The sequence below is a fragment of the Papio anubis genome, chromosome 9 (assembly GCF_008728515.1).
Source record: "Papio anubis isolate 15944 chromosome 9, Panubis1.0, whole genome shotgun sequence".
In the NCBI taxonomy this organism is placed as follows: domain Eukaryota; kingdom Metazoa; phylum Chordata; class Mammalia; order Primates; family Cercopithecidae; genus Papio; species Papio anubis.
Window position 1 is genome coordinate 34,270,522 of NC_044984.1, and position 12,628 is coordinate 34,283,149.

The 12,628-nt window shown below is 34.7% G+C and overlaps 1 protein-coding gene across 1 annotated transcript in view; it reads right to left on the reverse strand.

Annotated features, from left to right (window-relative positions):
- The window catches only part of ABCD2 (ATP binding cassette subfamily D member 2), a 67,422-nt gene that overhangs the window by 35,473 nt on the left and 19,321 nt on the right, over positions 1 to 12,628 (reverse strand). The window contains exon 6 of the mRNA XM_003906202.4: positions 11,927 to 12,072. Coding sequence (XP_003906251.1) covers positions 11,927 to 12,072 — 146 coding nt within the window. The remainder of the gene's footprint in view (positions 1 to 11,926; positions 12,073 to 12,628) is intronic.

Genomic DNA, 12,628 nt, shown 5'->3' on the forward strand with positions numbered 1-12,628 from the left:
GCCACCGCGCCCGGCCAGACAGTTTTCTTTAATGAACAGATATGGACATTTTTCTCATAAGGGATTTTAATTATAAGGCAAAGCAAAATAATTAAATTATGGTTTTGCAATGCTTAATTTCTTATTGAATTTATAAAAGCCTAATAATATCTTAAATATATACTCCTGTAATTAAAAAAATCAAACCAAAACAAAAAAAAAGAAAAAAAATTTAGCTACCTTTTAAAAAAATGTAATCAGGACAAGATTTCAATAAAATGCCAAGTCATAATATGATGCTAAAAGAACTGCAAATGTGCCCACATTATTTGTTATCTGAGTTTTTTTTTTTTTTTTTTTTTTTTTCTGAGACAGAGTCTCGCTCTGTGGCCCAGGCTGGAGTGCAGTGGCACAATCTCGGCTCACTGCAAGCTCCGCCTCCCGGGTTCACTCCTTTCTCCTGCCTCAGCCTCCCGAGTAACTGGGACTATAGGCACCCTTCACCACGTCCGGCTAATTTTCTGTATTTTTGGTAGAGACAGGGTTTCACCATGTTAGCCAGGATGGTCTTGATCTCCTGACCTCGTATTCTGCCCGCCTTGGCCTCCCAAAGTGCTGGGATTATAGGCGTGAGCCACTGCGCCCGGCCCTATCTGAGCTATTGTTATTTAAATAATGTAGCAAATTATAAAAATTGCTCACTTTGAAAACTGATGTGAATGAGAATGTTGATGAATATATATAAAAATATTCATAAGCTTATATATTTATGGAGGACTCATCAAATATTGTTTTATTACATTTCAATTTTCTGTCAATTATTGTTTTATGATCATGTGAAACGGTGAAAATAATACATTCTATATATGTTTGATGTACATAGCAACTAATGACACTTAGGGTATTATTAATATAATGATTTTAAAATATTATTATAATGTTTAAGCCACCACTGAATTCTCTGGGGAGACTGTCAAAAAAATTCGGATGACATTTACTCAATTTGAAAACACAAGGAAATGGAGGACCCTATATCCAATGTTTATATAATTAATTTGCATGTGATTCTCTTTCCAGCTCAAAGGTCTAGAATTTAACATTTTGAGTCAGTTCGTTTCTGTAGTCCTACCAAAGTTATACATAATAGATAAGCACTCAAAGTGCCCTTTACTAAACTTTCCTTTCTAGATATATAGACCTATTCAGGTAATCTTCTAAATATTTCAGGTAGATCAATTACCACATCACAATGTTACTGGCTCACTGGCTCTGGCTCATTAAAAAGGAGATCATGCAACATATCTAACATAAGCAACAGAAGAAATGGTCAGATTGCTCCTAATTAGTAGCTTTCAAAAAAGAAACATTGACTATTTTTAATTTACTTTCTATAAGTAAAACCCAGAATCATCTCTACATGTTATGGAAAAGAAAGCAGAATAAATCCATAGGTGTCAAAGATCATTTAACAAATAATCCTTATTTAAACAATTATAATAATTGTTTTTTCTTGGGAATCTAAAATTCTTTCAAATGTATACAGAGTTAAAATTCAATTACAATAGTAAAATTATTTGAGATAAAATTCATTCCCCATGATTATGGTTTTTTTATAGTTGTGTTACTAATGTCTCAAGGTACTTTTATACTTTGCATTATATTCCCACTTTTCTGCATTAACATTTAAGTAATCTGACAGTGATGACTTTTTTGGTAAAATGTGTTGATGTTTGTTAGAGTTACTTTTTTATTATTCTCTAAGACAAAGCTACAAAGAAGGGGAAAGCATTGAGAAATGTTAGTTATATCTTTGTGCTTGGAGCCTCTGAATGACACAAAATTCTAAATATTTCTTAAGTTGAGAGCAAAAGACCAACTCAAATCCAGAGGAGGAAAGTGTAACATGAAAGGTCTATATACAGAGGAAACAAAATTCTTAAAATAATAATATAAAATTTAATTGGAACAATAGTGATAAAAATTTTTCAACAATGTTAACTGTATTTAAGGCATGAGATGTGTTAAGTTTAAGAATAATGTACCACTAAGTACTGCTGTGTTGTCATAGCAATAAGAAGTTAGCAATCTGAAAGGCATAAAATTTAGCTAACAATAATTCGTATAACTATACATGCTGGAGCCAATCATGGCATCAGGTTTTTTCATGCATAGAAAGAACTAGATTTGGGTCATTTATAATATTCTTTAAAAAAATGTGATAATAAGAAATAGTCAAGTGAAAATAGACATTTACTATTACTTAAATTATATCTTTTGGATAAGATATTTCTAGGTTCCAAAATAGAGATGAGAATAGCCTCTTAAGAGCAGGGAAAAGGTTTATTTCCAAGTAAAAAAAATAATATTAGGCCAGGTGCAGTGTCTCATGCCTGTAATCCCAGTACTTTGGGAGGCCAAGGTGGGTGAATCACCTGAGGTCAGGAATTTGAAACCAGCCTGCTCAACATGGTGAAACCCGTCTCTACTAAAAATACAAAAATTAGCCAGGTGTGGTGGGTGGCACACACCTGTAATTCCAGCTACTTGGGAGGCTGAGGCACGAAAATCTCTTGAACCCTGAGGACAGAGGTTGCGATGAGCCAAGATTGTGCCACTGCACTCCAACCTGGGTGATAGATTGATACACTGTCTCAATAAATAAATAAATAAATAAATAAATAAAATTAGTGGAAGGATTATTAAAGTATTGCTAAGCTGTTAAAAATGCAAATTCTCTAAAAGTCAACTTTAAGAGTATTTATCATTATATCAGATTATCATTTAAATTGCTGATATTTGACCTATAAAAATTGCAGTTCCATATGGTTTAATGTAATAATACTCATAAAATGAGAAAAACTTTTGAGTGAGAAGGGAGTTGTTTTCATTATTAGTTTTATAAATGAGCCCTCAGAAAGTTAAAGATTTTAAGATGTATCTTTAGCATTTTTCCCAGCAATAGAAAGCTATGGAAATTTGTGTTTACATTTATTAAAAGATTTTAAAAAACTGAACTGTACCAACTACTACACAGGAGGAACTAAAATGTACAAGCTATATTTCTGTCAACTGACTGCCCAAAGTTATTTATACAAAGGTTACCTGGCTGTAAGTCTAACAGTCAGAAAGTAAGGAATAGAAGTCAATTTGCTACAGCAATGCTACTAAGCCTTCCTTGTGGTGAAAATAATTTTCTAAAAAAGGACATGTTAAATGACAGATATTTATCCTCATCATAAAGAGGATTTTGCAACATACCTACTGCAAGCAGCAAAATAAATAGATTGCTCATAATTAGTGTAAGGTACCAGACTGACTTGGCAGTAGAAACCAAATCTATGGAGACGTTCATTCATTCATTCAATCACTTATCAGATATTTATTGCACAATTACGATATATTTACTAGGATCCTGCCAGTGCTATACAGAGACATGTGGATGCCTTTTCTAGCATTTAATCTATAAAAGTTTGTTCAACAGTGACTCAACATGGGCAAAGTCTGTTCCAGTACAACCCCTATTCCCCAAACCAGATTTCTTTGCTTTGAGGGCAGCAGGACAATGGATATGTAACCTACATATACATTGGCACAGTACATAGGTATAGAGTTCTGTGAGAAGCTCTGGATTAAGCCACATCACATTCCTCCTTTATTCCAGTGGCTTTTATAGACCCATATTCCACTCAGCCAGTGGTCTGCTAACCTGCCTCTTTCTTAAATAAACACACTCCTTGTCCTCAAGAGGTGCACCCTGTTTGCCTTTTGGCAGCTAGATATTCATCAGGAATCTACAGGTCCAAAAGCTAGAGACCTATAGGAAAAATGAGATTAAGATATTTAAAATAGCATTCCCCAGATTCTTGCTTAGATCCTTTTCCAGACCACATCCTCATTTTTAAAATCTGAGATCTTGGATAAAAAGAAAAAAAGCAAGGATCTTACTGAGAATACTTTACCAGCACCCTTTCTTTCCTCCATAGAGAAAAGAGGCAAATCAGTTCTTCTGACCTGATCTCATGTGCTTTCTAGTTAATAGTCATCATCTGGTTTTATATGTGTGGGTTAAACAATGTTGATATATAACATAGAGTTCCCTGATCCCTACAAAGAAGAAATCTTGGATTTGGAAGTCATTCATATAGAAACAATAGAAAATGGAACGTCATAGTTTTTATTTTTTTGGCTTATTTTTATGTTTATTCTTTTGAGATAGCATCTCACTCTATTGCCCAGGCCAGAGTGCAGTGGTACAGTCATGGCTCACTGCAGCCTCAACTTCCCAGACTCAAGCAATCCTCCCACCTCAGCCTCTTAAGTTGCTGAGACTATAGGCAAGTACCACCATGCCCGGCTAGTTTTTTATTGTTTGTATTGACAGGGTCCCCCTATGTTGCCAGGGCTAATCTGAACTCCTGGCCTCAAGTGATTATCCAACCTCAGCCTCTCAAAGGGCTGGGATTACAGGCATGAGCCACCAGGCCCAACCCAGAACTTCATATTTTAAAATATCCAAAAGGCTTATTTGGTGCAAGTACTTCTTAGTGCACAGGACAGTTGTGTCAATGTATCAAGCCCTTTCTGCAGAACTTCCTGAAACAAAACACAGTCTTCACTCTGTTGCAAGAAACAATCTCTTTTTGATGACGTAAAGGGTAAGTCACTATTTTTTTATGCCATAATGCATCCTGAAAATTAAGGTTTGCTTGTTTTATATCTCAACAAGAATCCTAATTTAAAATTAAGGGACTATTTTTGAAAAATTCTTTAAATATTTATAGAGAAATGAATTTTAGAAGAATAGGAAAGAGTAGAGAATATAATTCAATTTGAAAATGAATTGAACACCATTACATTTTTTAAAATTTCACTTTCATATGAGAATATAGCTTCTTTCACCTTAACATATCTGAATGATGGCTTCTTTCACCTTAACATATGCTAAAATGTATGTTAAAATTGACTTAATTGCCCTGTACATCCAGGATTGTGAAGACCTCTGCCTCCAAACCACAGTTTGATATTAGTACAGATCAGCACACCAAGAAAACAACGTTAGCTGGCAATACTTGCAAGGTCAGGATAAAGAATAGTAATTTTTCATACACATGCCCCTGTTGATACCAATAAGGCAAAATGACTTTAGGGTAAGACACACCTGAGTTCATATTCTAGCTCCAGGATTTATCCACTGGAGGACTTAAACCTCTTTTTCTCACAAAATAGGGAACTAATACCAACTTTATAGGTTGTCATATAGAAAAATAAGAAACTTACATAATATATGTAGAACTGTGACTAGCACACACTAATTGTTTGACACATTGTTAATTATAAAAAATAACAATGCCCTAGAGACGCTCAATCCTGGTTCAAGATGCCGAGGACCCATCAGTTATCTCAAGAGGTCACAACATCCTCAAGATAAAATCAATTTTAATTCACGTAATTTTTAAACCACACACACTATATCATTAAAGGGAAGAAGCGGCAATGCCATCAAAGAAAATATGGATATCAAATAAAGATATCAAAGAAAACATAAATATACTAGTACTTGTAAAGGCTGAGATTTCATGTCATAGCTCTTCTTCCTTAGAAAAACAGTTGAAGAATACAATGGCCAGGTACAGTGGCTCATGCGTTTAATCCCAGCACTTTGGGAGGCCAACGCGGGTGGATCACTTGAGGCCAGGAGTTCAAGAACAGCCTGGCCAACACGGTGAAACCCCGACTCTACTAAAAACACAAAAATTATCTGGGTTTGGTGGTGGGTGCCTGTAATCCCAGCTACTTGGGAAGCTGAGGTGGGATGATCACTTGAGACCAGGAGTTCAAAATTAGGCCTGGCAACATAGGAATACCCTGTCAGTACAAATAATAAAAAATTAGCCGTGCATGGTGGTACCATGGTGAACCCAGGAGGTGGAGGCTGCAGTGAGCTGAGATTGCGCCACTGCACTCCAGCCTGGGTGACAGAGTGACGCTCTGTCTCAAAAAAAGAAAAAGAAAAAAGAAAACGGTTAAGAATACAGACATTTTTGAAAAGTGAAGACAAATTATAAATAAAGATATTTTGTTATTCCTCAGAAAATTGGGAAAGTAATAGAGACTTTATTATGATTATCTGAGAAAATATTTAAGATAAAAAGCAGTAGGGTTTTTTTCATCATAAGAAGATGCTTAAATAAGATAATCTTATTAATCTGAAAATGATAGGCAGTGAGTACAGAAGATTTGTATTCAAAGACTTGGTATAGTCTAACTCTGGCTCTGAAATTCCATATAATGCTAAGTAAAGTCTATAATCCCTTTGAAATTCAATTTAATTACTTAAAAATACTCTATTTAGCATAACTTATGCAGAAAATAATTAATATGTATTATTCATGCATAACAAGATAGAAATAAAGTTATTATCTATATTTAATTTCCTATACAATCTAATTAGTGATATTACCATTCCTGCTTACAATCAAATTTAAGACTTTTATGTTGCATAAAATGTTTTTATGTTGCATAAAACTTTAAAATGTGATTCATAACTTTATTTATTAAGTAGTATTTATATATAATCAAGGAGATAAAGTAACATGGTACTTGAGCATACAACCCTGGGAATGAAGTAGTAGTTAATAGCTAGAAGTAAACGCATATTGAGCTGATAAGTAAAATGTTACTCATAATTTCAGAACATCTTCTGTAAAAAGGAAACAAAAAATAATGAGTGTTGAGGACGCAAAAGCTACCGTCATCTTTTATTATGCTTTTTCAGAAGCAATTTAACATATAAAATTGTGTCACTTACTTCTAGAGAGCAGATTGAGCTCCTTAGCGAGAGACTGGGAAAATGGCAAACATCCAAAGTACTAAAAAAAACTTAAAAAATTAAATCAAAGAACTTCAGCTAAAAGAAACTGCGCAGCAATGAGTAAGGACCGAGAGGATGAGCACTATTATTTCCAGTATGTACTGACGACTTCTTATTAGTGGGGATGAGTCTAATAAATGCTTTCTTTTCTCAGCATCATGTGTTAGAGGAGAGTGGGAAAGAACAGTATGCTATCCAAAAGTGTCCAAAAAAACCAAAAACTTCTGCTTACTTGAATCTGTGGTATTTCTTACCTATTTAGAAATTTGAGAAACTGATGCAATCCATGGCAACTGTTCAAATCCTGAGTTACTTTCAAAACTCAGGTCAAATTGACACACTGTTCTATTTTTTCCTCATTTTGAACATCCATAGCATTTCTTGCCTTTCTTGAGGCACTTATTTCTGGTTTTTATTTCAGTTAGTTGAATGTTTTTATTTATAACTAAATGATACATGAACATCATAATGAGACTATATCCTAATTATTGTCTATCCTAAAAAGACTAAATGAAAAAAATTGTATTTCTCTGACATGAAGCACAATACCCCAGCTATTTCTCCCCCTTTTTTCTTTTTCTTTCTTTTAAAAAAATTTGATCAGATTTAATTCTATACTTATAATCCTTCTTTCACTTTCCTAACCTTTTGCTTCTCAGACTCCAAAGTCATGGATGGGCAGAAGTGTATACGTTACCTTTTTGTACACCATTATGGGAAGCCTGAATCTATTTCAGATCTTGTGGGCCTTAGTATTTGGGCCTGTATAATAAGTCTGAATAGTAAGAATTATGATTAAAATTTCTTTTTCAAGATATTTCTGCCAAGGAAGGGTAGGTAGTAAGAGCATAAGTGTTAGAATTACATGATAGGTTGGTGCCCATGGTGGAACTGTTTCCAGGACCCCAGAAAACACCAAAATCCACAGATGCCTTTATATAAAATGGCCATAGTATTTGCACATAACCTACACACATCCCCTTATATACTTTAAATCATATTTAGATTACTTGTAATACCTACGACAATACAAATACTATGCATTGGTTTTCTGTTTGTATGATTTTTTATTGTTATGTTGTTGTTTTTAGTGTTTATTTTAAAAATATTTTTTATTCATGGTGGGTTGAATCCAAGGATGTGGAAGCTGCAGATACAGAGGCCCGACTGTAATGTGATGTATCCAAATTATCTTCTGGAGTATTATTTTTAAAAACTAGTACAAAAGAAAGCAAGATTTTGCTCTGAGCAAAATATATTTTGTCAGCAAATATCTATTATCATCTAACTTTCTTCCTTCCCTCCCTTCCTCTGTTGCTTCTCTCCCACTCTCTCTCTACTCCCAACTCCCACTAAATATTCCAATTTATTATTTTGGTGATTGTTAGCATACTATAAAATTTTGTTAGCAGGTGAACAAAATAAACAAATAAAAGGGTAGGTTTAGGGCTGTCATGGATGAAGACAGAAACTTACCAGGGGATTAGGAAGTAACAAATAGACCATAAATTAGTGGATTTGTGAAAGTGAGAGCAGGGGATCGCAAATCTCTCCTTAGGGATTGGGAAGACAGATAAACTGCAACAAGAATTGACAGAAGAAATTCAGGATCTATGTCCAAATGAAAGACTTTTCCTGAGGTCAGGTATGGCTAATATAGGAGAGAGCAATGGGTTTCAGTCATCACCTTAAGGAGTACATTCACATGGCTCAGAAACTCAAACAGCCTAAAATTTCCAGAATACTCATTTAAAGTATTAGCTGAGAAATACTAAGCATTTTAACATACACCATTCCATAGATTTAGAATGGTTAATCTATATTTTGATGAAACATTTCTTTCCAAAAATGTATCTGATGCTCCACTAATGATCATATGTCATCATTAATAAAGATAGGATAAGGGGAAGCTGTTTTGAAACTAATTTATCTGCCAACGTTTTTGTGTGTGTGTATTTTTCAACGAAAGCCAAGATTTTCTTTTATCTGGTTCTCATTATTAACACTGCTAAAATACTACATAACACTAGCTGAGAAAACATTGAGGTGGTTTTATAATTTCTTAGGAATTCAGGTTTCCAAGCTTATGAACTGAGCTATAGCAGCATTCTTTGTGAAGATTTGGTTAAAAAAATAAATTGCCTAATATAGTTAATTAGAACTTTTCCTTAGTGGTTCACTTCTTTCTTCTGTGCACTACATGACATCATTATAAATCTACTTTTACAAAATATACTCTATTTTTCTTCCATGGAAGTAACAATTAACATACATTCTGATCAATCTATAAAGAGATTCATCCTCTACCCAGAAGTCTTTCAATCACAAAAAGTGAATACAGGAGGATTATTGTAAAGGAAAGTTTTATGACATACATAAGTCTCAATTCTATATTGAAATTTTATTTTTTTGCTGCTAAACTAGTAGTTAACTTATATTCAATTATTATGAATTAATGCAATAAGTTAGATTATATATAAATATATAATATATATTTTAATATATAAATATTTGTATACAAATATATTTATATTTATATATGTGTGTGTGTGTGTGTGTGTGTGTGTGTGTGTGTGTGTGTGTGTGTATGGTGGAGTTTCACTCTTATTGCCCAGGCTGGAGTGCAATGGCGTGATCTCAGCTCACTGCAACCTCCACCTCCTGGATTCAAATGATTCTTCTGCCTCAGCCTCCCAAGTAGCTGGGATTACAGACATGTGCCACCATGCCCGGATAATTTTGTGTTCTTAGTAGAGACGGGGTTTCTCCATGTTGGTCAGGCTGGTCTTGCACTCCTGACCTCAGGTGATCCACCCACCTCGGCCTCCCAAAGTGCTAGGATTACAGGCGTGAGCCACTGCACCCAGCCAGATTATAATATTTACTAATGAGAATATCAGAAGGCAGTTACCTACCAACAAATATTTTGAAATACATTGCATAGCAGCTTTCTTTTACACCATAAACATATGTAAGATTATTTTTAAAATTTACTTGAAAAAATCAGCAGCTTTTAGAATGTAAGAAACAAAGACTACATTTAGATTCTCAGTTTACATATGCATTTAAATAAATTGTATGGTTTTTGCAAGGATAATGGTCCCATAAAACTTTCAACATATACCCAAATGTTCATGTTTCTAAAAGCCATAGAATCAAGGTAAATGACTTTTAACTGTAATTATTAAAATACATTTTAGCCTTAAAAGTAGAGTTCTCGGCCGGGCGCGGTGGCTCAAGCCTGTAATCCCAGCACTTTGGGAGGCCGAGACGGGCGGATCACGAGGTCAGGAGATCGAGACCATCCTGGCTAACACGGTGAAACCCCGTCTCTACTACAAAATACAAAAAAAAAAACTAGCCGGGCGAGGTGGCGGGCGCCTGTAGTCCCAGCTACTCGGGAGGCTGAGGCAGGAGAATGGCCTGAACCCGGGAGGCGGAGCTTGCAGTGAGCTGAGATCCGGCCACTGCACTCCAGCCTGGGCGACAGAGCGAGACTCCGTCTCAAAAAAAAAAAAAAAAAAAAAAAGTAGAGTTCTCATTGTTATTTTTCTCCTTAACTAGATTGTAGTTGATTTATTTGCTTAGGCAACAGTAAATTTCCTAATTAAGGAAAAGTTTCCTAGTAATTTATGTTTGTTGCAAAGTAACATGGTCGAGTATCTCTGCAAGCAAAGGCTAGAATTTCTTCACTTTCGTATTCTCTGAAAATGTCTTATACTGTTCAGGTCAAAGTTATATACAACAACTATAGCTAAAAATATCTAATTTATTTATGTACTTTTACTTGCATCGAGAGAATCAAATTATATGATATAATAGAAAATTTTCTTCATAATTCTATGCCTTCTAACCTAAATAAAAAAGTAAAGTCAGCCAAGCATATTAATGTCTAAAACAGAAACTTTTGGCAGTATAATTTAGCTTTCAGAATCAGAATGTTTCCCAAAGGAATTGAAAGCATAGACAGAAAGGGACAATATTTCTGGTGTCACAAGATGTTATCTATTTTGTGTTAAATACAAATATCTATGTCATTGCTTATGTCCAGCATTTTCAGCCAATGGAGTTCTTCATTTTCCTATATTCCAGGCAGCTTCCTACTACCACCATAGGTCTTACTTTAAAGAAAAAAGTCCACAAAACCTCATCTGCCTAACTACTATGTCTGGTCTAAAAATTAGACCAGTACACAGGATTGTACAGTACATTCAGGCAAAGGCACAGGGACAAAAGAGACATATGAGAGCACCATACTTGATGTGACTTTTATGTTTGTGTTTGTACTATACTTCCAGCCTAGGTGCTTGTTAGATTCCACAAAACAGTCCTCTGACATAGTAGGAGTGCTCTATGGAATGTCTATGTAACCAGGATGATGACAGATGGAAAAATTACTGGGTCCAATTAACATGAGGAAGTTCTTCAAACTTCATCTTCTCTTATCCACAATGAATATTCCAAATTCTCAGTGTATAACTTTTAATTTTAGACCTTTCTAATTGTTCTCAGGGAAGACGACAGCTGAAGAGCTCTGAAGAAATAATGTTCTTTTTCTATGTTTACATGATTCTCATTCTTACAGTAAAAAAATTTTACTTAAGAAAGTTATAAATCATTAAATAATCATATAGCATAATTGTAAAGCCTATTTTATGGAGGCTCAAATAGAAATGAACAATTTTAGAATATATGAATGTATGCAGCTTGATGGAGAGAGCTGTATACTTATCCAGGTGTTATTTTTTTTCTGTGAGAAGAGATAATCTGACATCTCATGCAATCTAATCGTTCTCTGGAACAGCCTGCTTGTTATTCCTTGAGACTAACATCTGCAGTCTCTGTGTATTTATTCCATCTAGACAGACGTGAAAATGAAAAGAAGTGCTATTGTCCTAGAGAGTATTACAATCAAAGCAGTAATAAAATATGTTGGGCTAAGTGAATTTTTATTTCCTTAATAGCTTCTCTTAATAAAAACATTCTTAAAGATATATAAACTGAGGAGCTTGAGGAATCAAGACAATTCAAGAGCAAAAGGACATTGTTTCTTGTAATGTAAAAAGATATACTTACCTTTGTGGAATATAAAACATATGTTGAGGAGGTGGTTTATAGAGGACTCCTTCATACACAGGCCAGAGCCCACTTAGAATTCTGAAGAGAGAACTTTTCCCACAACCATTGGGACCAGTTATCAAAAGATGCATTCCTTCTTCTACCTAAAGTAAGAAATAAAATTACAAACTGCAATAGTTTAAAATGATTTCTTTTGGCAGCACCTAAAAGTGAATTATTTTTTTTAAATGTTCAAACACATGATAACCCAGAATGGGCAAGAGATCAAGGAAAAATATTTCAGGGTTGAGAAAAAGTTTGGCTTTTGACTATTCTCTGAAGCTAAAAGCATCATTACATAATTCAATTCCAAAGGAAATGAATCTTCTCGAAATGGGCACTGGCTTTCCAAAATTATAATTTGTTATCAGATACCACATACACATAGAGAAAAACAACTGCTTGAGAAATAAGACAAATCATAAAAATTTAAATAAAAATGTGGGATGTAGTGGCTCACGCCTGTAATCCCAGCACTTTGGGAGGCCGAGGCGGGCGGATCACGAGGTCAAGAGATCGAGACCATCCTGGCTAACAGGGTGAAACCTGTTTCTACTAAAAATACAAAAAATTAGCTGGGCGTGGTGGCAGGAGCCTGTAGTCCCAGCTATTCCGGAGGCTGTGGCAGGAGAATGGCGTGAACCCGGGAGGCAGAGCTTG